Below are 26576 nucleotides of genomic sequence, written 5' to 3'. Positions count from 1 at the left end.
ATTCTGGGGAAAAAAGTGACCATGAGCCGTCCATGAGGTCTTTAAAGAGAAAACCAGACGAAGCCTCCCTTCTCTCCAGCAGCAGAAAGCCCAGTTAATACACATTAGTCCCCTGATATGTGGTGACGTGAGGAGACCTTAGTGCCTGCACTATGAATTCTGCTCTCCATATCACATGCCAGAGACTGCACTAGATCTGGCACCCTGGGAACTGATAGGAAGAAGGCACACAGGGTGGTGCAGGAAAAGAAGCTGGAAAACACAGATCAGAGATGGAGAGAAGAGATGGGGGAGGAGATAACAGAACCGAGGGAGGGGATAGGTACGCTTGAATTACAGGGGCATGAGCTCATTCATCGTGGCAGAATCAGTGCAACCCAGGGAGGCAGGAGGGCAGTTGGGGGAGGGGGATGCACAGGGTGTTAATTATGAAAGATCTGAACCAATTCAAGAAGCTTCTCAGCTCCTATTAAAACATACACGTCTGGTAAAATGACACACAGAGCCAAAAGGCTTGATGCAAGACATATTGGAGACAAGGGCAACATAGGCAATGGATCAGACGATAACATTACACCTCATCCTACTCAAACAATGGCCTCAGATCACATCAGGCATATATGCCAGGGAAGGGTGGCTCAACACTTATCCGCAAAACCTGCATTCATCACACACAAAACACACACAGGGTGGAGGTGTGAGTGCACAGCATCAGTGCTATTATTATGAGTTTTATTCATATATGCACGCACGCACGCACGCATGCACGCACACACACACACACACACAGTCCACCTCACAGTATGTTATAAGGAAGAGCTCTACACAGATTGGGACACACAATAAGGCCATATACAATCCTCAGTGTCGTAAGGAGAAAAATCACCAAATGCAACCATGGACAGCAGCTCCAACAGACAGCAGAGTCTTACACTAATGTCAGTTCATACAAAACCACTTTTATTCGACAGTGTTTAGGTCTCAGTACCAATTTAACAATAAAAAAAGCTACAAACTTCAAGAACAGAGAAAAAAAGTAAGCCTATGCAAAGTTCATTTTTATTTTTTTTAAAAATACATTACCATAAAATAAAAAGCAATAAAAGATATATAGGGCAACAGTTTTGGTTCCCATCACCTGTGAGAAAATGTTGTGGGGTGTGCAGTGGGGTGCACACGGGGGCAGAGGGGTGTGGAAATTCACCTGAGGGAGGACAGTCAGCCTCTACACAGCAGTCACAGACAGTACAGAGAGAGAGGGGAAATGAGTGAGATAGAGAGGAAGAGTGAGAGGGTGGCATTGCAAGCCTAACAGTGAGGTGCAGAAGGAAGGAGTGGCATTGCCAGCTACAGTATCAACACCAAAAGGGTGTTCTTAACAGACGGTAAAGAGTAAGACACCTAACGGCACCAGTGGAGCGGAGGTTCTCCATCGCTACAGGCTGAGGGTACAGGGGGAGAAGGGAAGCGCAAGGCCTGCCTGCAGTACAAGCTCAAACCGTGTACATGCCTTCACCTTCCTGTGAGTGTGTACACCTGTGCGCGAGTACATACAGGCAGTAACTATTCCCAGCACTCCCTAACTCCCCCCTACAAGCTACAGCAGAGGCAAGCTAAAAACTCACAGTCCATTGGAAGAGGTATATGCGGACATCCGTGGCACGCGCTGAGAGCAGGAAGTAGAGAGGCTACAGGGAAGATGTGGAAGATACAAATCTCTACGCTACCACTGTCCTCTGTGCTTTGGCAGAGGAGAAACACAAACACACACGCACGCACGCACGTACACACACGTGCGCGCGCACACACGCTATCCAGGGAAAGACACGCAACCCTCTTCAACGGTCCCACAAACAGCAGGCTGCACTGGACGATTCACTCCAACGCCGGTGTCGGCTGCTCCAGTGAATAGTCTGAGGAACGCAGCTTAAAGGTGAGAAGAGGCAGGCTGGGTGACGTGGGGCCGCGGTGGAAACCATGGAAACCGCGCGGCCCCGGCTGGCCAGATGCGGCCCAGCGACGTGCTTGCGCCGTGAGGTCAAGAGACAACCTCAAGCCTGCAAGCACCGGTCCCCAACCAACCTGATCCAGTGTGTGTACAAACGCACACACAGAGTGCGGCGGGGCAGAGGGGTGCGGGGAGAGGTAGACTTCCAGTGAGAAGATGAGAATGGAGGGGGGGGAGCGATCGAGCGAGCTGTCCCAGGCAGCGCCTGCTTTCATGTCAAGCGTAGCTTGGTGTCAGCTGTTACCAAAGCAGACAGGCGGCTACAGACGCTGTAAAGAGGAAGAGGGGGCAAGCCGCAGAGGAGCTAGCTATAGCGCTATCTAGTGGTGAGGGAGTCAGTGAAAGTAACAGAGGCTGCTCTTGTTCAGTCTATAGTGTATGTGCTCTCTGACAATCCTGTTCACACCAGACATGAACCAATATACATATACGCATCACATTTCAGGGAAAACAAACTCCTCTGGCTGTCTGGCCCTACTGGGGGGGCTGTCAGTGCTGCGCACTCCCTGTAGCACCCCCTGCTTTCCTCGGGCAACACTCACATATAACCAGTGTCAGTACTAGGTAAGAGACAGCCAAACAGTGGCTGTCTCCCAGCTGCCCTGCTAATGCTTGCCAGGATATCATTTCCTGTGTGATCCCCCTGTCTCTGAATGGCATTGCCTGTGATTACAGTGTGTGTGTGTGCATGCATCAGCAAATTCCCTGTAGAGCTCAGCGTGTGTGTGCGTGAGTGTGTGTGTCAGGATTTTCCCTGCAGGTAATGCATGTTTATGGGCATGAGGCTGAGGAGGGGGTGTGAATGAGGCAGCACCCTGCCAAAAACCTGAAATCGTAGAGGGGATTGTGGGACGGGGGAAGGGGTGGCTGAACAGACACGGGAGAGGGGTGTCTGTAATGTTCGTGTGGGGGGGGGGGGGGTGGTTGGGGTCCCTGGGGGATGTGTGTGTGTACATGTGCGGAGTGGGAAGAGGGGTTTTAGTTCTCGGCCACACGGGGCGCTGGAGGTCCCACGGGGGCAGGTGGCATCCCATCAGGCTGTGCAGGGGGAGGGCCGGTGTCTGTGAGAGAGAAATAGCAGTAGAGGGCAGTGGTTAGCAATGCTAACTAAGACCCAGTCCCCACTGCTCGAACACACTGATGGGGTGGGCAGCAGCTGAACAGACAAGTGATGACCTGCAGTGGCATCGGCCATTAGCCTGTACACCGGATCTCTCGGGGGGAAATAGAGGATATATTTACTCACATTACGGGCGGTGGACATTTGATGCAAAATGAACAATAAAACTACTGAAAATCGGCCCTTCCGAAATTGCATCCAAATTAATACCAATTAAATTACACAGCCAAAACCACAGCAAAATTCAATTTACAATGCAATCCATCCATATGTTTTGCTAGCATGTTTTCCCCCTCTGAATTTCACATATAACATACACTAACCTTGCAGTACTGTCTGAATATGTTGAGACATTATAAGAAGAACATGCATCTTTTGTGGCTCTTACAAAGCAATACAAGACCCAGACGCTATGGGTGCAGAGAAGAGGACGGCGGTGAAAACAGCCACAAGCAGACAGACGCACAGACAGACCAGTACAGACCACAGACATCCTGACACAGATGGAGAGCGGGACTCTGACTGCTGGCTACTCACACATGCCGTTGGGGGCTCCGGGGTGCCGGGGTCCCATCATGGGGGGCATGTTGGGCATGTTGGGCATGTTGGGTTGGGGCTGCCCGACGGGCGGTCCACCGGGCATCATGCGCCCGGGCATAGGCTGGCCGGGGACTCCCATGGGTCCTGCAGGGGAGGAGGCACACAGTGACACAAACCCAAACGCCAAGCAGACCTGGCCACAAAGCCTGCCCTTCCAGGCACACAACAGACCCAGAGATCACAGAACTCGCTCTTCACCAGGACCACGGAGCATGTGGGTGAATGACAAGGATCTCTTAGCTCAGTAAAAGGGACACGGGGTCACAGGTAAAAGGACTTGCATGGGCACAAAGCAGGCGGAATTATGCACCAGGTCCTGGGGAAGCTGGTGCCATACAGACATACAGCAGACACTTATTTGAACCGCAGTGCTGCTCACATGACCTCAGTACACACAAGTACTGCTGTCCCTTACGTAGAAATGACACATTCCACATTCAGGCTGCAACACAGGAAACAACCTGATCAGGACACAGTAACCAGGTCAACAGGATGGATAAGCAGCACTCAAAATAAATGGGCTCATGCACATTCAGTTCAGATGCCTCCGGCGTTCTTTGCCCTCTGAATGACACTGGCAGGCCGCTGTCTGTCTGGGTGACTCCAGGTTCCAGTGTCGAGTGTCGGTGAGCATGCTCAGTGGGTCCGTGCGAGCGCTCACCTGTCTGTGGGGGGTGGTGCGGGCCCATGGGATGGTGCATGGGCGGGTATCCGGGGGCGGGGTGGCCGAGGTGAACGCTGGGGTTCTGGGCGGCGGCGGCAGCGGCCTGCTGCTGCTGCTGCTGCTGCTGCTGCTGCTGCTGCTCCATCTGCTGGCGGGCCTTCATCTCAGCGTACTTCAGCTGCTCCATGTGGAAGGCCTGCCGCTCCGTCAGCAGCTGCTGCCTCTGCAGCTCCAGCTGTGTGTGTGTGTGTGTGTGTGTGTGTGTGCAAGCAGGTGTGTGTGTTTGTGTGTGTAAGCGATATGGAGAAAGACAGAGGGAAGAAGAGTTAGGACCAAGTCATCAGGTATGGACAGGTGAATAAGGAAGTGTGATTTCAAAGAGGAGAAAAAAAAACAAACAATCAGTGCATATTTTTCAGTATGGAGAATTTTGACAAGCTGAAAGGGAGGGAGGGACAGGGTATCCAGGGTTTCCTGTTGACCCATTTACCCCAGGCAGCACACTGGCACTGAATTCCCCTGCCACCAAAGGGAACACAAGGCTACTCCTAGAAGTCTATTAGCTATAGCTGCAAGTTTGCACTGATTGTTTGTTTGTTTGATAGCTGAATTGCATACTACAAGCAGATGGGTATAAGGAAGTTTCCTGATAAGTACATTCGGTGTGTCTAGCAGAAAAAACACAGAGGAGATATATATGGAAAATTGAACTAACAATAATAACAAAGCATAAAGATTCTATAAAAGAACAGTAGTTTGTACTTCCTGCAAGAAAACATTCTGTAAATAAAAAATTCACAATTATGTGACATAAAGAAAATGAATCCCCTAAGGGGGAAGCAGTATCACACAATTAAAATGGAAGCCATAGGCTAGGTATTGAAAAGTGCCTGATAGACCCATCAGCCCAGGAGGGAGCTTCAGAGCAGAAGAATATCAGTGAATTATTCATTCCAGTTTCAGGTTCCCATGGTGACAGAGGAGCACATTTCTGTCAGCTGTGCATGGTCTCAAAATGACCCAGCTTGCATTATAAAGGTAAGCCTACAGGCAGTATCTCTCACAGACAAAAGACTGCGCAGTTCTCTTCAGAACTGACTGCACATTTTGACGGACTGTCATTTTTAAGAAAAAGGCTGAGGACTTCATCTCGCTAAAAATTCTTCAATTAAACAATCATCTCAATCCTACAATTTGAGGTGCAGTGCGGGTGAGAAACAGTTAAACAATATTTCAGTGTTTACTGTGACTTAAAAATGTAAAAATGATGCTCAGGAAGCAAACATGAATAAAAATAAACAAATGAAACTTCTCTGAATTACATAAAAATGTTTCTTTATTATACCCTATACCCAGCTGGTAAACTGGGTTAGTAACTGTTCTCTGAAACTTTCTGAGCATGTTCCAATCTTCCAGGAGAAGCTTTCTCCACTCCAAAAAATTAATATCCACACTGAAGCCACGCCCCTGCCCAGTGAGCCTCACGCACATCTCACCAGTGGAGGAAGCTTACGCTTGGCTCCGCCCCTGTGGCAGATTATTTTTCACCATTTCTACATGTTATTCTCAGTCTGTGCACTGAGGTAACCTGATGCCCCCAGCCTCTCCCCTGCCCTCTCCGCGGGTTTGCAGCTAAGAGGCCAGACTGGGCCATTGTTCCCCCCTCTGTGAGCTCCACTCAAGGGCTCGACTTGTGTGCCTGACACCCCTGCTCACCGTTCTGAAAGACTCAAGGTATTTTCTTCACTTTCTAATTAAATCCAGACATATTCAGTCATAGGGGCGCCAGGCTGAGTTCCCGAAAGGTAGATCTGCTAGACGAGCACAAATGCTAGCCTTGTTAGCCTGTCATGCTAGTTTTCGCATAGCATGCAATGCGCACTGGTATCCAGATAAAAAACAGACTCACCGCTTCCTTCTCCCGGTCCATGATGGTCTCCAGCTCCTCGAAGTGCCTGAGTTTGATCTCCAGTTTCTTCATTTGGGTCTCCACCAGAAGGGCTACCAGAGACTTGATCTTCCTCTCCTCCACTGCTGCCAAGTGCTGAGAGAACAGAAGGGTTCAGAACAGGACCAAATCACAACACCGAAATACATTTTTAGTGACGCCATTTTGCTCCTCGGCTGAGGCTAAATAGCTTCATTTTCCTGCGCTGGTTGGCTTGTTGTAATGGAGGTGTGGAGGTGAGGTTGTGCCCCTCCGCCTGTGTGTGTGTGTGTGCTCCCGGCCAGCGAGCATCACCTTGGCCTTGGTGGCGGCGGACGCGAGGGCGGCGGCCGCGGCCGTGGCGATGTTCCCCTCCCCGACGTCGTGCTCCAGCTTCTTCTGGCCTTCCTCGCCCTCGGCCTCCTTGGGGCCTTCGGCCGTGTCCATGGGCTCCTCCCGGTCCTTATCTGAGACACAGAGACACGCGGGTCAGCCCGGTTCAGCCCGGCTCAGCCCAGTTCAGCTTGGTTCAGCTCAGTTTAGTCCGGTTCAGCTCTCCGGCTCGGCGCCAGGCCTGAGGGACGTCCGCAGCCCCTACCTGCGGTTTTGGCCTCTTCCCCTCCGTCGCTCTCGGCCTCTTCTCGGTCCGCCGGCTCGGCGGGCTCGGTTTTCGGCCTCTCTCCCTCCGCCGGCCTCTCGGCCGACTCGCCTGGCTTCTCCGCCTCGTCCTTGGACTCGGCCTGACGCGCCGCGGGGACGCATCGAGAGAAAAGCCAGAGTCACGCGCCTTAGTGTCTTTACATGGAGCTAATGTGCCCCGTGTTAAGAGGCATGTGTGTGTGGGACATCAACACTGTGGAAGAGTTAACGTTAACCTACAAGGGTCGCCATCTTGACCAGCAGCATAATCATCTTTAGTCATTAATTTGAGCAGGACCCATTGTGACTACGAATGCCTCACAGCAGTGCAAGTTCATTGATTTTTGGACAATAGCTAGCAGCATTAGTGGCAAGCAGTCTACTGTTTAGAGAAAGTGCTGCAACCGCTAACTGTACAAAATAGAAATGAGTACACAAAATCACACATGGCCACACCCTGATTTCTGACAAAAATAAGGTGAATAGTAACATGAGAATGTGGAACCATTAACTTTACAGCGGAGTGACAGAGAGCAGTCAGTAAATAACTTGCGTAAACCAGTAAGAAGCCACTCCTCCACACATAAAAACCATGGTCATCAACTCACCTTGTCAGCTTGCTGGGACTCGCCATCGGTCTCCGCCTTCTCCCCCTCTGATGACTCTGCAGGGAAGAGCGAGGGCTGAGCAACAGAAAGAGAACTAAAAACAAGCAAACCCGACAATCTAATCACCTCTACCCAGCATGCCCCTCATAACAGCTCTGCCACATTATGGACCCCACATTCAACAACTGGCCCCGGTGACCTGAAAAGGTACGGCGGAGCGGGTGAGCGGGTAATGCTGTATAATACTGTATCACTCGTCTCTTCATTTCCCCACAGAGAGGGTGTGCAAATTCAAGTACATTAACAACAATGAATCTAAATGCTTTTTAGTATCGATTACCCCCTGAAAAAGTATTACGTGGACTACTGCTCACAACTCTGACATGTTCAGAAAAAAAAAAATGGGGGGACGGTTTGACATGTATTTGTTTTGTCCACAGGAAAGCACTGATTTGGTTATAATGCACTATTCTAGCTACATCCACCTGTATCCCACATTATTAAAAAAAGAGAACTGGCTTTTACCATCGTTGAGAAAAAGGTACAACAGGCCTCCTTTAAGCAGAACTTCATGCCCAACTCCAAAGCAGACAGAAATTGTATCAAGTCAATACGATAGCATTATTTAGCCAAAGAGCTCCCTGTCAACCAATCATAAATTGTAGATGAACAGATCAACCAAGCAACTAAAAACCAAGACCATTTAAAACATGTACATAAAGGCTCTGTCCGTTGACATAAACCCAATGCGCTACTTTCGCCAACAGAGATGAGGCAAATTAATCCAGAGACAGGTGGCTGCTAATGGCCTCCGGTAGGAAACTGAACATTTCCTTTTCATGTCTAGCACACTGTGGCTCGGTCCAGAGAGTGCAGACAGCCAAGATAATGAACATCCATAATGGAGGAGCACATCATTTAGCTATTGGACTGAATGAAAGATTAATGGAGTAATGCCCATTTCAGCCAAGCAGTGCGATGCAGGGGCCCGGTCTATCTATGTCTCTCCAGCTAAAGTCAAACAGACAGAGGCAGCCTCCTCAAATGTACGACACAGACATGCTGCGTACATCGGTGCAAAACGCTCTCTCGCCTTTGAACACAGGAAAGAATGTCTGGCCTCCTTTCGGCACTTGGGAACAGGCCGCCGCCCCTCCCGGCCTGGAAGGCCAGGACGGGACCACATTTTCCAGGCCAGACTTCGGACAGAAGGAAAGCGGAATGCTTGGCGTGCCTCCGATCATTACCGCTGGTTACGGTCGGCACAAAGACGGCAGGAAAGGCTTCTCTGGCGGGAGAGGCCGCGTTAGAGCCGCGGCTTGGACTCGGCGGTGATTTAAATCACGCTGTTTTACGGCTTAGCGGACGCTTTTATGTGCAGCGGCTTACACAGCCGATATCTGACAGCGCGAGGTTAAGATCTGTGGCTCGGGTGAGGCTCCTGCCACATCGCGCCGGGGATTTACAGCGCGGCCTTTCACAGCGCGGCTTCATGATGCCGCCGGCCCGCCGCTGCTAGCGCTAGCCACGCGTGGACCAGACACAATCAGGAACACGCTCAACCCCGCATATCACGACGGACTTAAGAGTCATGGCATCTGCGACTCTCCTGTGGCAGATTAAGGGCATCAGCAGGTCACTCTGTAAGCTAGACGTCCATTTCATACTACAGCAAAAACCCTCATTAAATCTGATGGCACTGAAATTCATATAGCCGCCTGTCAAGTTCTTTGTTTCTAGTAAACGCAGTGATATTTAATGTACTCGTTTTCATTAACTTTACATAGTTTTTTCTAGTTGCAATTATATAAAATGGGATTTGTTATTGAACTTGTGCTAAACCTGACGACTGTAGAGAACCAACAGAAACTGATCCAGGGTCAGAGCTTGGGAGCCTTCCATCAACATCTGCAAAAGACATCCACGCCTCTCAGGGCGAACCGGTCAGGACATCAACAGGCTACAACAGAGCTAAAAGCAGAAAATGACACACACTGGTGCCCTGCTGCAGCAGGAGGACCAGGGTTCTTTTTTTTTTTTACTGGACTGAAGCTTGCGTTCACCAGCACTTAGGTGACTGTGCCGCTTAGCCAGCGTGGCAGGCTGTGGCACGCAGGGTTCAGTGACCCAGTTTCTGCTCCTCCCCCTCCACACGGGGACCCATCTGCTAGAGCTGCTCTAATCCACTTAACACTGTCCCCTGCTGGCCTGCACTGCTTCACCCTCAGCCGTAGCCTCGCCCCGGTCTCCACACTGCCCCCTACTGGCCAGCACGGCTTCACCCTCAGCCTCGCCCCCGTCTCCACACTGCCCCCTGCTGGCCTGCACGGCTTCACCCTCAGCCCCTCCCCCGTCTCCACACTGCCCCCAGCAGCTCGGTCCAGAACGCGGCCAGCCCCCTGAAGAACCTTCCGGCAGTACGGCTTCAGGGGCTTTGGGCTGAAAGTCTGCCCTCGGGAGGAACACCATTTCAATATTTATGCGCTTGTCAGGAATGTGAGGAGGACCCACGATTCTCAAAGCAGGGTTACGGGTCGTCTGGGAGAGACTGGGAACCGTTCAGGCACAGCGACAGCCTGTGCCACAAAGACAGCAGGCAGAAGCCAATGAGATTTGAGACCTACTGACCCGCAAACGTACTGCTTACAATAGCCTTGCACTTGTCTGCTAAAGTTAATGCTATGCTGCCCCCTGCTGACCAAACACACACATACCAGGAACAGTCCACAACAGGGACTACACTGTTCCTGGAGCACAGTGCTTTCCACTATACCTCAAGAACTGTGAATATTAATAAAATTAGGGGGGAAGTGCGGAAAAAGCCAGATGACGGTCACATTTAAGACGTATTGTGTTTTTTTTTTTTTTTGCAATCCTGCTTCAGTTTGTTTCCCCAGCATTGTTTATAACAGAGTGGTCTATGCCCAGTTCAGCTAAACGCATAGAAATCATTTGGTCTTCAGCTAAACACAGAGACCTTTTCTTTGAGGGTTGCCACCCGTTCCTTATAATTCAGATTTACCCCATTTAGAAAAATAAAATGTTGCATTCCTTACTGAATCAATACGGAGATACAATTTATACCATATTTTCCAACACAAAGTTCCTCACACGCACTCAGTCTTCACTATAGCGAGAATAACATTCTAAATAAAATGAAGATAATTTCACATGAAATTGAGACAGAGAATCAATGGAAGCAGCAGCCAACGCTGCAAGCACTGTTCCGCTGTGCGTGTGTGTGTGTGTGAGCGTGTGTGTGTTAATCAGTGCATGTCAGAGGTGTGAATGTCGTCAACTGCGGTAGCCTATCCTTACAGTAACCTCTGAGATGTGTCAATTTCCTAACGTTCCTCATTTCTCAGCTCTGAAGGTGCAGCCCTGTTTCTGTCGCGGTGTAAGAGCGGAGGGGGGCGCACCCGTCTTCTCGGGCTCTTCGGGGGCGGTGCCGGCGATGCCGCTGCTCTCCAGGCCGTAGGCGGGGTCCACTTTGCCCGTGCTGCGCGCCGCCTCCTGCACCTTCTTCACGTGCGCCTCCACCAGCTCCGCCGGGACCTCCTCCCGCACCCGCGAGAACTCCTCTGAGAACACACGCTCAGTCACACAGCGATCTGCACAGCTGCACCGCACGTTACACACACCCGTGCTCGGCCAGAGGCCCACACACCGATAAACCTCACACAACACCGGTAAACCTCACACAACACCGATAAACCTCACACACCATCGATAAACCACACACAACACCGATAAACCTCACACAACACCGATAAACCTCACACAGCACCGATAAACCTCACACACCATCGATAAACCTCACACACCATCGATAAACCTCACACACCATCGATAAACCTCACACACCATCACTTTGCTTACTCATCCTTCCCATTTCACTCATTTTACAACTTCAATGATGCCCTAACATAAAGAGACATTTCAATGTAAAGAAGGAAATGATGGAAAATAGAAATAAACTCCCTGACAACCCTATTAAACATTTTTTGACTGGACCGCAACAGCGGGGCAAGCCCTACAAACGCGAATGTCTGTGACTGAGTGACTGAGTGATGAAGTTACACCATTGGTCGGCCGGTCCAGCCGTATACTATTCTTTGACCTGGTCTTGTGTTTCCACAATTTTAATGACACCCAAATGTCCACTTGCGGATCATTCATCTATTTTTATAAACACATTTACTTCTTTTGCCCTCAGACCCTTCTCTTGTCCTCGCCCACAGGCACGCAGACACACACACTCACAGACGCGCGGACACGCACTCACAGACATGCAGACACACACACACTGGCAGACAAACCCACCAAGTGCAGCCTTGGCAGCGGCGGCAGCCACCCGCGGGTCAACCACAGAAGCCAAGAAGGCCACGGTGCTCATGACCGGGTTTCCGGACTGGCTGAAGGGGACGGGCTGGTAGGCCAGGGGTCCCAGCGAGGCGTCCGAGTTCTCCAGGTACGGGTCCTCGATGGGTAGCCGCAGAAAGTGCAGGATGCACTCGTCCTGCGTGCGGCTGCCCACGTGCTCCGACACCTTGTTCCAGTCGTCCTTGTACATCTCCAGGGCCTGAGCGACAGAGAGGGATTAAAGAGGCAGAGCAGAGCAGACAGAGAGCCAATGGGCGTTAGAGACGCATCACAAAGGGACCATCAACAGGTGAAGTGGCACATGAAATATGTTAAAGTGTGCACATTTAAATATTTCCTTAATGTTGCCAATATAGTCCATTACATAATTATTTGTAAGGGATGGGCGGGGCAAGAAAGCAGGAGAGGTAGAGGAAAAACTTTACAGAGTTACAGAAAGCAGGGAATAATTTTCTAAGAAGGGAGTGCATGAAGACCCAAAAGTCCACTATAGACCTACAGGTAAAAATGTATTACATTTCTGTACAATAATGACTGATTATCAAAGACTGGCACAAATACACAAGGGAAATTAAATTCACACAAACGATTGTAAGTTCAGAAAGCTATGGCTTTTCTCTGATTGGTGGGTGCAATAATGAGGTTGTGTGTGATTGGTCTTGTGATTTCCACTCACCTCCAGTAGCAGCAGAGTCTCCTGCTCAGTCCACTCCCTGCCGGCACTTGCACCTTTACTCTACAAAGACACAAAGCCTTATATTACAGTTTTTATAATAGCAAATAATTCACTACTCCACCTGCACTATGCACAATCAATTGAATGAATCACAAAGGAAGTTAATGTTCAATAATCGATTCATCATATTTCCATCAGTACATTTTACTACTTTCAATCTACAAACAAAGATAAAGAGTGTCCGATGTGGATGCAGGACAGGTTTGAGGGAAAGGGCAGGGTTAGGGTTAGGGTTCAAAGCCTGGATGGACAGCACGGGGCCCAACCTTGGGGTTCTTCTTGGAGTAGATGTCCGTGCGAAGGCCGAAGTTCTGCAGGTCCGATGGCTTGTCTTTGCCTTTCTCTGGGAAGCTGAGCATCTGCTGGGAGGCTGGAACCTGAAAGGGGGAAAAGGGAGGCCACTGTGACAGAGCACAAGCAGGATGCCACCTCCAGGATACCAACTGACAGGGGCCTATAATGTAGATTTAGGATCACTCTTATTGCATGTATCCTTTTTAAAAAAAATTTTTATCTTCTACCACTGTCATATTACATGCATCTTCATCCATACTGCACTTATATTGTTATTTCGATGTTGTAGGTCCATCGTATCTTGTTGTCATGCCTCTTTCTGCCTAGTTTGACATAACTCTCTGACCTGGCCTATGCTTATTCTGTGAACTGGACTTTATGTTCATGGCTACGGATAACTGTTACATAACGAGTATCGTACCTCATCGGACCTGTGTATTGTAGTTGTCCAATGACCTTCGGTATGCACTAATTGTACATCACCATGTAATGTAATCTATAAATATGCTTAGACTGAGTGAGGAGACAAAGCACTGCACTTCACCCTAACTGGGATTGAATAGATGTCAAACAAATAAATATTGTGATACCTATTTCTTTCCAAACATAACCATAAGCATTTGTAAAAGCTTTAGGTACTTCAGGGCGAGTTCTCAGCTCAGAGTTCACAGGACGAGTGAGCAGATGGGTGTGGGCAGAGGGGGGCGCTGCTGTACCTGTGGGGGGCGGTGGTGGAGGGGCACCAGGCCGGAGGGCGTGTCCGCCAGCACGTTGAAGTGGGGAGTGGGCGGGGGCCCCATGGGGAGGGGCCTGCTGTCAGCGTCCACCTGGTAATTCACCAGGCCCCACTGCTCCAGGAAGGCGTGGACTCTGAGAGGGAGGGCATTTAAAAAAGGCGGTTGTTTTGTTGGGTGCTTTCCAGAGGGCGGGACCCCCAGAGGACGGGGGCCCCCTGGGACCAGAGCTCAGCGCAGCGCCGGAGGGGCGGCAGTCCTGTAACTCACCTCATGACAGCGCACACGTCCCCCGTCAGGTTCCTGCGGCAGGACGTGGAGGTCAGGTACTCCTGGGGGTTCAGCCGGTACGTGTCAATCATGAAGTTTCGGTAGGCCAGGTATCTAAGAGGGGATGAGAATAAACACATTTATATGCGCATATATTAATGCAAATCAACGACCTTTACCAGCACTGCCGGTCAACACGTTTTCATCCATTCCAAAACGTTCGCACGGTTAGAAAATACGCTACTGCGGCAAAAAGGAGGCAAAGAGCTAGAGGTCTACATCGGGCTAGAAATGAGGACCGAACCCAACTAAGCCCCACATCCTTACGGCCTGACCCAAACAAGCCCAACAAGCTCCAGTCAAATTTGAAGCCCCTGACAAAATCACAGCATACCTCTGGGCCCTGTCAGGCTTGGGTCAGGATGCAGACCACTACCAATAGCCAAGTGTATTCACAAAGGACTCCACTTTTTAAACGTGAATAACAAAAATGTTAGCATTTTTGTAAAGGGAAACAAATTATAAATATCCTTACTCCGCAATTCGAGCTCATTTTTTTCCATCGCAACTTCTAACCGTTTGCTAACATTTGTCATTCCCTTTCGTGCATGCATGGGTGCCTGAATCGTATGTGCATGTGCGTACTCACATCTCTGGAGTCTTGGACTTATTCTTTCCATTGAAGAACTCTGGCAGTGCTCGTCTTTCAATTTCGTGGATGCTGCAGAGATAACCGACAGAAGGAGAGTGAGTATGGAAGAGAACACCACAGAGACCCAGCCGTGTCCATAATACACACTTAATGCCACCTACTCTCCAGTGATTCTTCAATACAGTGGTCAGCTACTTGGAGGACCACTAGCAGAAGGTACATTTCTCTAGTACGCTAAAAGCAAAGAGCTAGAGGCCTGCAAGGGGAGGATGCCAAAGCTCTCACCAGTTGTAGTCAAACCAAGCGGCGTAGCTGGGGATGATGATGTGATGGGTTTGCTCCGTCACATTGTCCTCACTGGAGTCCATCAGGCGATTCACCTCCGCCTTCCCTGGTTCCTCTTCCTCCTGCGTAAGGTGCAGAAAATGCAATAACCTCATGCTTAAGTGGTATTAATTGCAATTGCACACTGGGGCACCTGCATGGAAGAAGACCTAAGAATATTGCTGAACTTAAATGGCTCGGCACAGAAGAGTGAAGAAAAGATTACTGGCGACAGGGGCCCTGGTATTACCTTGCCTCCTGAGACCATGGAGTCATCTTCCTGTTCATCTGAAGGAGAAAGCGGAAACAGCAATGAGCAAACCATCTGTCTAGAGAACACAAAGATCACTTCACTCAACTCTCTCTCGCAAACGCACACCTGCACACACACAAAGCTCACCCAGATCCGCCACTGTCCCGCCCTTCACCGGAGTGTTCTCACTGTCCTTCTTGGGGTTCACTGCGGACACCACGGCAGGAGGAAAAGGACCACGGGGGAGTAAAACACAAGTAAAACATGGTTTCCACTCTCAGCACCACTTCAGCTTGCCATCACAGACATGCTCAGTGTCATAACGCTGTCCTACGAAGCTCCCCGCAGGGATGGCGGGTGGGGGTAAGGACTCGGCGTGAGGCGGGGCGAGCGCACCGTTTTTGGGCAGGGTCACCTCCTCCATGTTGGGGACCGGTGTGGGGTCCTCCATGTCCTTGGTCAGGTCCTCCTCCGGCTCCTCCTCCTCTCGGTGGCCTCGGCGCTTCCAGTACGGCCCTGGGTTCCTGGAAAGGAGAGGGAACAAGAGGGTCACCATGGTAACTAGCGCCCACAACAGACCCGATGGGACAGAACCTTGACCGGTTATTAACCATTAAATTGTGCTTTAAAAATAAGAAGGCTATTCCAGCGAGGCAAAATGAATGCACACACCATGCCCTGGGATAAACTGCTCTTTAATCAATCCGCATTTTGTCCCACTTTTTCAGTTTTGTAAATTTTTTTACGGTGGTGAGGGGGAGAGTAAAGCAAAGCCCTTACCCCTTTTTGCCCCCCTTCTTGCGGGACTCCGCAGGGGTTGCTGGGGGCGATGGCGAGCGCCTCCTCTTCTTTCCCGAGGCGGCCTTGCGGTCCTTGCGATCGGGTGTACGGGAAGACTGATCAGACGTTGGGATGGAGGATGAAAGAGAGAGCGAGAGGATGAGTGATGAGACGGTCTCACACAGGGTGGGAGGGCGGGGCGGGGGTGACTCAGGGGAGGGACGCGGGGTTGGGAGGGAAGGTGGTGGGGGTGAGAGTGAGGAAACTGTGTGATAGGATGGGTGACGGACGAACGGAGGAATGGACGCACTGCTCTGAAGCACAACGTTCACAGCTCCATGCAACTGGAAGCATACCCAGTACATGGCAGAAATCAGACACACCTCCCTCTGCCTCTCGCCTGCACATGTGTACACACACACACACACACACACACACCTCCCTCTGCCTCTCGCCTGCACACGTACACACACACACACACCTCCCTCTGCCTCTCGCCTGCACACGTACACACACACACACACACCTCCCTCTGCATCTCGCCTGCACACGTACACACACACACACACCTCCCTCTGCCTCTCGCCTACACACGTACACACACACACACACACCCCCCTCTGCCTCTCGCCTGCACATGTACACACACACACACACCCCCCTCTGCCTCTCGCCTGCACACGTACACACACACACACACCTCCCTCTGCATCTCGCCTGCACACGTACACACACCTCCCTCTGCATCTCGCTTGCACATGTACACACACACACACACACACATACACCTCCCTCTGCCTTTCACCCACACGCGTACACACACACAGAGCTGAAGCAAAAACTTCCTTCAAAGCTACATGCATGGGCGCGGCCATTCCCCCCACCGACTACAGCCCCTGTTCCCCGAGAACAGGCACACGGCAGGGGTGCCTACCTCTTCCTCCCGTGGGAAGATGCGCTGGCGGAAACTCACTGGCTTCTTGTTCTCGTCCACTTCATAGTCCTCCTCATTCATCCATTCATTAAAAGCGTCTGTGTCCAGGACCCACTTGGCATGAACCTGTGGGAAGAAACAGGGGTGTCGCGCCAGAAGTGAGGACAGGGGGGCTCAGAGCACGAATGACAAGCAACTCCAGATGTCAGTGCGTGGGAACATAAAATAAGGGGGAAAATAGTTTAAAACCGAAAACAATGAGCCTTATTTATAGTTCAAATGCAAACTGCAACCAAATATCACATATGTGGACAACGTGAGCTACTGGGTCACTGCACTGCTTTGCATGTGAATTTGAAAATGATACATTAACAACAAATAAAAACAAAAGGTACAGATTACTCCGATTAGGCGACATTGTGAACGCACTGACACTGTCACTTAAAGTAGACATTTGCACGTGGCTCCGCCCTCACCTTCCACGGTTTCTCTGGGTTGGGCGGCTCCTCCACATCCGCTTCCACATCACTGGCAGGCACCCATGTGTCATAGCTGCAGGGCAGGGAGAAGAAAGTGTTCAGGGCCTCAAGGAGAAACAAGCCCACAGGCCAAAAACCCAATTCCTTACTTCCCTTAATGAAAATGGCCATTCTAGAAATGATAGTCACAGTCGGACTAATAAGCCGATTCGCTCCCTGCACATTTTAAAAACGCAGGGCTCTAGAGAGTTTACCATTTTATTAGCATACGTGAGTAAAAATCTGCCAAGTGCCACTACCTTAGCCTCCTTAAAAGATGCTATACATCATAGTTTGATGTATTAGATCATCTCACCTGTCAGGGTACATGCCCCAGTGCACCAGCACCTGTTTGTCCTTCCGCATGACTGGGCGGAGCCACTCCTCTGAAAGAGAACACACAGATGCTTATGAAATGACACACAAAACAAAAGGTTTTGTAACAATTTGTCTAACCATCTACCAAAGCACAGCAGAGCCTTACACAGACATTCACAAGCAGCCAGACTTTCACACTCTAGTAGGTGCAGCAATAATAGTACATGCCCAATAAGACCTTGCACAAGTTAAAAGAAAAACTCCAGGCTAAAACACTTACATTTTTAGTGAATGTGTAGCAGCGAAGTGCAATTTATTCCAGGGTTTGTTAGCTGATACTAATATATATATATATATATATATATTTTTACTTCAAAGTGTTTCCAATTTTCATTGCCATCCTGTCAGGCGTCTTCCAGATCTATTCCAGTGCAATATTTTCCTGCTTTACCCAGAACTATTTTCACCACCCCCAAATGCAAGAAGGTTAGCTAAAAGGCTAAAAGCAAAAGTGGAGAGCTTGGCCACGTGAATGGCCACGCCCCCAATTACCTGCAAAGCCACGCGGTTCTGGACTACTAGCTGCTAGCATGGTGGAAATCAGTATGTTCTCTAGATAAATGACTGATTTCTCTCAATAGGATGTCACATCATCAAAAGAACTACTTGATTTTAACTTTTAAAAAACTGAAATGCTACACAAAATGGGAAAATAGGACTTGGGTTACGTTTTACGATACCAATATGCAGATTCTAACAATGTCAAAGTCGAATAAAGTTTTAGGTTGGAGTTCTCCTTTAAAAATATGTAGAGCACTGACAACTGTACTAAAAAATGTTTCCACAAAAGCACAAGGGTGTAGCATGGCTTTAAAGAACTACAACAGAACCTAAGTGCATCGCTGTGGCGAGAGACTGCCCCTTCTGTGAGGTGCACGGGCTAAATTTACACATTACCTTCCTCTGACTGGGCTGGGGAAGGGTAGATGTGGTGTGTGGCCTTGGACTTGTCCTCAGTGATGGAGCCCTGCAGATGGAAAAGACGGAAAGAGAGATCAGACATACGGGCCAGTCAAACTATTGATCCCGGGTTTTTCCTGCATAAACAATTCAGGACGTGGCTGCTTTTAACAAATTTTGGGCCGCTTTCGCAAAAAATTCTTACCGATGTTGGCACCAAAAAAAACATGAACACGAGCCCTGCGCTCCATGGATTTCTAGCGTTTGCGATTGAAATGGAGGTATTACTCTGATGTGGCGCTGTACCATAATCAGCACAATGCACAAGGAAAGTCCAAACCGAAGAAGAAAGCAAAGCCGCAGCAGCTGTAGTGCACGATCACACGTTACTGAGTTCCCTGCATTTGGACAGGAAGATCTAGTTTTCTTTTGCGCCCAAGCACATCAGTGGTTGCGCTAACAAAGGATTCCGTTTTTTTATGCAGAAAGAGCCAAAATGCCGCAAAAAACCACTGCATTCAAAAAACGCAGATATTCAGAGGTCCTGTTTTAGGAATACAAAACATGTACAACACACATTAATAACAAGATGCGGTAAATCACGTTATCATGATTAAAGAACCACCCTCTGCCTCATTTTGAGCCACTAAAAACCCAGGGAAAAATTCAAGATGACCAATGATTTGAAAATTAGCATTTACTGCATGTCAATGACATATGTTGCATCATCAAATTGTACCGCGCATTCATCTTGGTAACAGGCAAATACCAAGCTGCTATTATATGAAATCCATATGCCTTGATATTATTGTGCATCCCTAACAACAAAATAATTTATACACCATTAATTTCCATGCCTAAGAGTGAGTGAATGCAAATCGGCCTCAGAGAATGATCTGCATACTGTGCATTTCCATTATTCAGACATGCGTGTTTCTGTGGAGATAACACACAGGCGCACCCCATTCCCAAACCCTACCCACGGACCAGTGTTTCCATGAAGACAGCCCACCACGTTCCCACAACAAAAAAAGCAGTGCACATATGGACGACCGTCATCGTGAAGGCTCCCTACCTGGTGTCTCTTGATGATGTCCTTCAGCTTATTAGCCTGTTTCTGCTCCATTTCAGGGACCAGATACACAATTGGTCGCGTCAGGCAATTGTTCTAAAAGAGAGGCCTGTTAGTCAACCAGTTTACAAGGCAAGCAAAGTGATGCCACACTGACATCTCCATTACGACCCACATAACATTAAATGTCAATATGAACAAGAGAGCACAGGATATACCCTGCATCAGAAACTGCAACCACTGCTTCAGTGGTACATCCACGAGGTCACTCTAAACGCTTATTTTTGCATAGGCATTAGGAGGTCTGTACCTGCACCAAAGTCTTCTCCACATTCATAAACATCTCAACATTCCTGTCCATCCTGGAGGGGTTCTGTAGGTCAAAGCGGCGCCTGTTCAAAGGGAGCAGGACATGGATTGTACACCGTCAGCCCGGCAAACAAGACCAGCATGCCACCACCACCCTCCTCCTGGACATCGGCTCAACAACTAGTAGACATGGGCCGATATCAGTATTACTGTTCACTGCGGTATATAAAAATACAGATGGTGTTAACTGAATACTGTTCAAACCATTTTCAGAGTGCATGTGCGACAAACAGCACAGGAGCAACTTCCTCGTTCTTTCAATATCAGGGTCTTTCCTGCATGCGGGCCATCTAAGTTTATTTTCAAACTGCCTAAGCTGCCTATAGGAGAAATTATACAAAAACAAAAAACACCCACAAAATCAATTAGAAATGGTCCATGCATTTATTGGGACAATTTGCTCATGAATAATACTGAATTTCGAAGTTTTGACGGCTTTTCACTCTTCTTAAGAAAAAAAAACAAACACCAGCAGACTCCGTGCCTCTCCAGGACGAGGACATGAAAGAATACAAAGCTGGTTTTTGTTTTAGCCCAGCACCAAGACACTTGGTTATTTTTATTTAATTAATCAGTTGAATCATGATTTTAAAAATACATTTTTTTTAAATGTATTTCATTTTTTGAGCAAGTTAAATGTCATAAAACTTCTCTCATTTGGGCATTTCCTTCTAACAAAAACAAACATGCCCTTGCACAACACAAAAAATACTGTAACATATCCCTGGTAGTAAGTAATCAACCTGGATTTAACACCAGAGTGTTGCTTGTAAACATCGCTGTCAGTCATCATCTGTGCTTAATTAGTGCCAATTACTTTATCAACATAGTGGTGGTGCAAATGGGATAATTGTTTGAGAATTGCCTAAGGCATCTGCCAACTTTTAACATATTTATATATCATTATTTAATGTAACTGGACAGAATCCCATGAAAATATCCAAAATATGTGACAATGCTTTATGCAAGTATGCAATCTCTTTACAATGGAATGAATGGGAAAGATTTGGGATTTGACACTTCTATGTAAATACCAGAATTATGCGATAATCCATTATGCAATTAAGGGGATTTTACTGTATTATCATTACCCGAAAACATTTCATGTTGTTACATGGTACAAGTAAAACCAGTGACAAAATGCATTTTTTGAGTGAAAGCGTAAAAATAATTTAAATACATTAAGATGGCATTCGTGTGGATTAATTACGTTAAAAGGTTAATATTGTACCTTAGGTTTTGAGTGACAACCCCCCACCCCATTCTGGTACTTACAATGTGAAACCTTTCAATAAATATTTAAATTGTTCTTATGTCACTCACCAGCCTTGCTCACTCTTGAACTTGTACGCAGAGCCCAGGATGTGGCACAGAGCCCCCCCTGCCTTGAAGTCCAGGAAACTCTTTGCCTAATGAACAAAGGCAAATAAAAAAGACAAGTTATGGTAAAACCAGGAGACACCAGCGCTGATAAGCCAACTAATCATATTAAGAAAACACCATGAATTGGTTAAAAAAATTTAAAAAAAAAACTGAGAACATGGCATTTGCTGAAAACTAGACAGAGGTTTAAAAAAAAAACACAAAAGATATTAACAATTAGTTTGCAGAAAGGGCTATGGCTACTGAGAAGCTTTGGTCAAAACAAGAAAACTCACAGGCAGTTTGGTGAGAGCTGGGTTGTTGACTCTTCTGCCGAAAGCATCCTCCTGGAACTGCAGCAGCTGGACAACCAGGCTTGCCAAAAATTTGCTGGAGGGAGAGTCAGCCTGGACATACTGTGGGACAGGGGCAGTGCATACTCAGTGGCTAGAAAGAATACCTAATAATAACCTAATAATCAACTTGTAATATGTAACGTGATGTGAACACAAAAACAAAACAAAAAAATCTTAAATTCCCGGATACTGAGCACTCGGAAGAATCCCCATGAGCAGTTCATATAAGCTAGCCAACGCCATCAGCGGCAGTCCTTGCTAGCTTGACAGATTTGTCCGTGACGCACGGTAAATAAAATATGGTTGTGTATATAAAATGTACATGTAGATGTACTATACATAACAACCAGCCACTTATGTACCGTTATGGTTTATAGGCTTTTTAGCGAATTCCAACTCTTTCTCTAATCTCCTCTCCAACCCCGCCCCCGCTAGAAGCACGCCGGTTACTTTGATAGCAAAAGACGAAAGGCTCCGACACAAAAATGTCAAGCGACTTGCATATAAAGGAAAAACTTTTATTAGCAAGTTCTCTCTGATTATTTACTTTTTACATTATCAGTTACATGCAATTTTATATTTATCCTGAAATTTTAAAAATAAGTTTCCATTGCCTTTGTGAAACCTAATACAAACACAAACACGCACCAGAAGCCTTTGTCTGCTTATGCAGACTAAAGCGTGGTTATAGGGTATTTTCAGAAAGCCTGTAGGATGCATAGCTAACAAGCCAATTACCTCAATATGTAACGTTGCAGTCTGATATTGAAATGTAAACACCAATTCAATTCAACAACAAATGATCAAGGTAAACTATTTAGTCGAATTACTATAAGCAATCAACTGTCAGTGATGGCCTACGGGGTTTTCTCCATCCGGCCAGCAAGCTATGAAGCTCACCCGTATGTTTTCATTATTCGACTAATGATAATGTCACTGGAAAGCTTGGCTAAGCTTTTGAGTGAACTTGCTTTTCACTCACAATTACATGGATATAAAGATGCTGAATGATAATCCTGGAAATACCTCCAAAAGCTACTTTTTGTGTGATCTCATTCTCAACTCACTTAGCTCAGTACCTACCTAGCGCACAAGCGAACAATAAAACCTCTATTTCTGTTGTGTTTGCAAGCTAACTAGCGTTAGCTACTTCCTTTCTGGTTTACAAGAATTACATTTCCTACGCGTTTGCTTGTAAAAACACAGCAAGTTATCAAGAAATTCGGTGATGGCGAGAACACGTTTATTTTGTTGACACTGAACACAACCGAGCAAGCCAGTTGCCTTTTTAGCTGGTACCAGTTTAACGTCCCAACCCCCTCCCGTTAGTTAGCATTAGCCACAAAGCAAGCAACCCTGTTCAGCTGTTAACCCAATTTGACAAATTAGCGGCACCCTGCAACCATTAAAATTAAGTTTCTATGACGTTATATTATTTGACAAAGACGACAGATGAGGAATGCAGACTGTATGCATTGCGTGCGATGAACCGGCAAATGTACTGAGGCGCGGGGAAAGGCCAAGGAATCAATGGAGGGTAGCTAGCAAGCGCTAACCTTTTTGTAGTGTTTTCCGATCCACAGACGAACCGACTCTAACTGGGAGACTGTCTCCGCGCTCTCCCAATATTTCGAGGACGGACCACCATCTTTCTTCCTACCAACTGAGGGACCGCTGCCCGCCTGCCCCGTCGCTTGTCCGCTTGAACCCGTTCCCCCCGTCACACTTGCCGATGTCGCCATTGTTAGTTATCCACTGTTATTCCCCTCTAAAACGCGACACTCCACATCGAAGGCCAAAAGTACTATTGCGCAGGCGCGCAATGGAACTGTACAAAGTATCGCGATAAAGCACATTTCTGGGCACTAGCGAGTTCAGTGGGTGTTAGTTTACTCCCGCCATAGACACAGTTCATTGGCCTAAGAAAGCATAAGAAAACCAGACCGGAGCGCTGGAGAGGCTTTCTCCAAAACATGATTTTGAAGCCGTGGAAATTAACGATTCACAAAACATAGCTAATATTTACGAACGAAAAAGCATACATCTTAAATGTTTGAAGATCATTTTGTTTATTTTAATGAATTATATATATTTTAATTTTATTTAACCTTTATTTACCCAAGGTAGGTTCGCTGAGCACGGATGCTCGTTTGCATGAACCCCCTGCTTCACACTCATTCGCACCTGGGAGCTGCCCAGTACAACTACAATCCTCTATTGTTGGCCACTGAGCAGCTCCACTGGAGGTAGAGAACATTTTTTAGCCAATTAAATCAGGGGATGATTAGGTGGCAAGTTTTTTTTTTTTTTTTGCAAGAGCTAGATCTGGGATTTTAGCCAGGGCAAGGGAACCCCCTACTCTTTGCGAATAGTGTCATGGGATCTTTAATGACCACAGTGAGTCAGGACCTCTGTTTAATATCTCATCTGAAAGAAAGCATCTCCTACAACACAGTGTCCCCATCACTGCACTGTGGCATTGGGGTTTATTTGACCAGAGGGAAGATTGCCCCCTGCTGGCCCACCAACACCACCACTTCCAGCAGCAACTCAGTATTCCCTGGTGGTCTCCCATCCAAGTACTAAACAAGCCCACACTTGCTTAGCTTCAACCTATTTTTTACAGTCTCTGGCTTCAACCAGTCAGCAGGAGCAGAGTGCGTGGTGGTATGGCTGCTGGCCAGAGCCATTTGTACCCTTGGCTCTCTATATTATTATTATTATTATTATTATTATTATTATTATTATTATTATTATTATTATTATTATTAGTAGTAGTAGTAGTAGTAGCAGTAGTAGGAGTAGGAGTAGTAGTAGCAGCAGTAATTTTGCATGTTCGTTGGTTTGTTGTAATATGTATTGCCATTATTAGTGTGATTGTTGTGAATGTTAATGTTTGTCTGTAAATAATAATAAAAACATAGCTAATATTTGGTATGAAGAAATGTGATTATTTATTAAATGTGGTTATTTGTGAATATATTATTAAAACAGCAGCCACTACAAGAACAACAAATATATTTTAGGGTGATATTTAGCATCATTGAGGAGTTTCATATATGTACATTGATGTTAAAAATGACTGTGTAAGTGGATGACGGTGCATTAAAATATATTATTAAGAGCAACAATTAATGTCTATTCATTATTGTTTCTGCTTGGACCCTGAGCACCACCGTGTGACGGAGCTGAGCCATATGCACTGTCGGGCAAGTGAGGATTACAGTAAGTGAAAATACATTTATTTTTTTTAAATCCAGCAGCGTCAACAGTCAATGCCCTTGTTAAAATGTTCAGCACTCTGAATAGTGAACACAAGTGGTATTGCATGCTAGAGGCCCTCATTTCACCGACATATAAAATATATTTTTTTAAATTTAATTGAATAATTATTATTGAAAATGATCAATTAACACTTTCATACATTACATTACTGGCATTTAGCAAACACTCTTATCCAGTGCAACATATGTAACGTTTTACATAGCATCCATTTATGCTACTGGATATGTACTGAAGCAATCCAGGTGAAGGGTATAATGGCAGTGTCTTACCTGGGAATTTAACTTATGACCTTTTAGGTTACAAGACCAACTCCTTACACTTTATACTACACAGTCTCCCCAAAAAGGCAAGATCCACTAGTAAAATGGCAATGAGTCCCCATTAACATGGCTGCTTAATGCTAAAGCATTCTCATTACAGACACTGCATTTGAACAACCACGAAGGGACTCGAACCCTCAATCTTCTGATTCGAAGTCAGACGCCTTATCCATTAGGCCACGCGGTCATGTTCTGTATTTTGTATGGTGTCCAATGGACAGGGCTTGGTACCTAGCCAAGAAATTTCTGATCTCCAAACTGCTTGAAGGTAGGTTCCTTTGACCTTTAATTAAAATTTGATATACTACATATTGTTACATTTGATTGGATTTTCTCTAGTTAGAATGAAGGTCAGAATAGTGGGTTGAGGTGGAAATGTTTAAAGTACCTGAAAGTAACTGTGAAAACCTTCTATTCCTAGAGAACATAAGCACATAAGATGCAAGGAGCACTGTAAGTTTGAAACAAGTGTTTTTTTTAACTATCTGTTTTAAACAAAAAATTACTTTAGTTCTTATACTTTGTATGAAAAACCTTATGTCTACTCTAGTGGACATCATGCATTAAGTTGTAATCTGCTTGTGCAGCTTATGTTTTCATGGAGCCAACAAGCTTTTAACATCCTTTCACATGTCCTTAAAAGTAGAAAAAACCAAAAAACAATGTGAACAAATTATTGCTCTGTTTTGTAATATTTCATACATGAAAGGGTTGAATTGCCAAATTTGTTTGTAGGTAAGTTTATAGTAACCTAGTGGAATCAACCAACAAGTCAAAGAAAAATTCATATCAGGTTTTAAGATTAAGTAATCCATCCATCCAAGGGTCAGGGTCACAGAAGGTTCTGGAACCAGCATGCATTGGGCAATAGGCAGGAATACACCCTGGACATTTCACCAGGGCACACACACCATTCACTCACACACTCATACCTTTGGGCAATTTAGACTCTCCAGTTAACCTAACCTGCATGTCTTTGGACTGTGGGAGGAACCTGGAGGACATTCACATGGACACAGGGAGAACATGCAAACTCCACACAGGAGTTTGTTTACTGAATGCTGGTTCACTAGACGAAGGTTCACAGGCA

General features: G+C 47.0%; 1 protein-coding gene and 1 non-coding gene across 5 annotated transcripts; both read right to left on the bottom strand.

Moving 5' to 3' along the window:
* Positions 1–939: 939 nt before the first annotated feature.
* On the bottom strand, positions 940–23690 carry smarcc1a (SWI/SNF related, matrix associated, actin dependent regulator of chromatin, subfamily c, member 1a). 4 transcript variants are annotated; one of them, XM_035434235.1, is made up of 28 exons: positions 23438–23690; positions 21822–21941; positions 21487–21572; positions 20105–20186; positions 19798–19890; positions 18720–18789; positions 17761–17830; positions 17403–17478; positions 16927–17052; positions 15993–16108; positions 15609–15736; positions 15360–15419; positions 15210–15247; positions 14921–15042; positions 14633–14704; positions 13984–14097; positions 13696–13849; positions 12952–13062; positions 12626–12685; positions 11890–12148; positions 10986–11147; positions 7567–7622; positions 6918–7059; positions 6635–6786; positions 6302–6436; positions 4390–4627; positions 3666–3812; positions 940–3069 (listed from the first exon to the last, which is right to left on the bottom strand). In XM_035434235.1, exons 1-28 carry the CDS (start codon positions 23621–23623, stop codon positions 2987–2989), a joined length of 3258 nt encoding a protein of 1085 aa, XP_035290126.1. In that variant the 5' UTR covers positions 23624–23690; the 3' UTR covers positions 940–2986. The 4 variants fall into 4 exon arrangements, with proteins under 4 accessions (XP_035290126.1, XP_035290135.1, XP_035290145.1 ...); XM_035434244.1 differs by having other exon boundaries at positions 15993–16084; XM_035434254.1 differs by having other exon boundaries at positions 16966–17052.
* A 1910-nt stretch (positions 23691–25600) lies between these two features.
* Positions 25601–25673, bottom strand: trnar-ucg. The gene has a single exon. It is a non-coding gene; the product is annotated as a tRNA-Arg (tRNA).
* Positions 25674–26576: the final 903 nt, after the last annotated feature.

This window comes from Anguilla anguilla, chromosome 1 (genome assembly GCF_013347855.1).
Source record: "Anguilla anguilla isolate fAngAng1 chromosome 1, fAngAng1.pri, whole genome shotgun sequence".
In the NCBI taxonomy this organism is placed as follows: Eukaryota; Metazoa; Chordata; class Actinopteri; order Anguilliformes; family Anguillidae; genus Anguilla; species Anguilla anguilla.
This window is presented reverse-complemented; position numbering and strand designations above follow the sequence as displayed.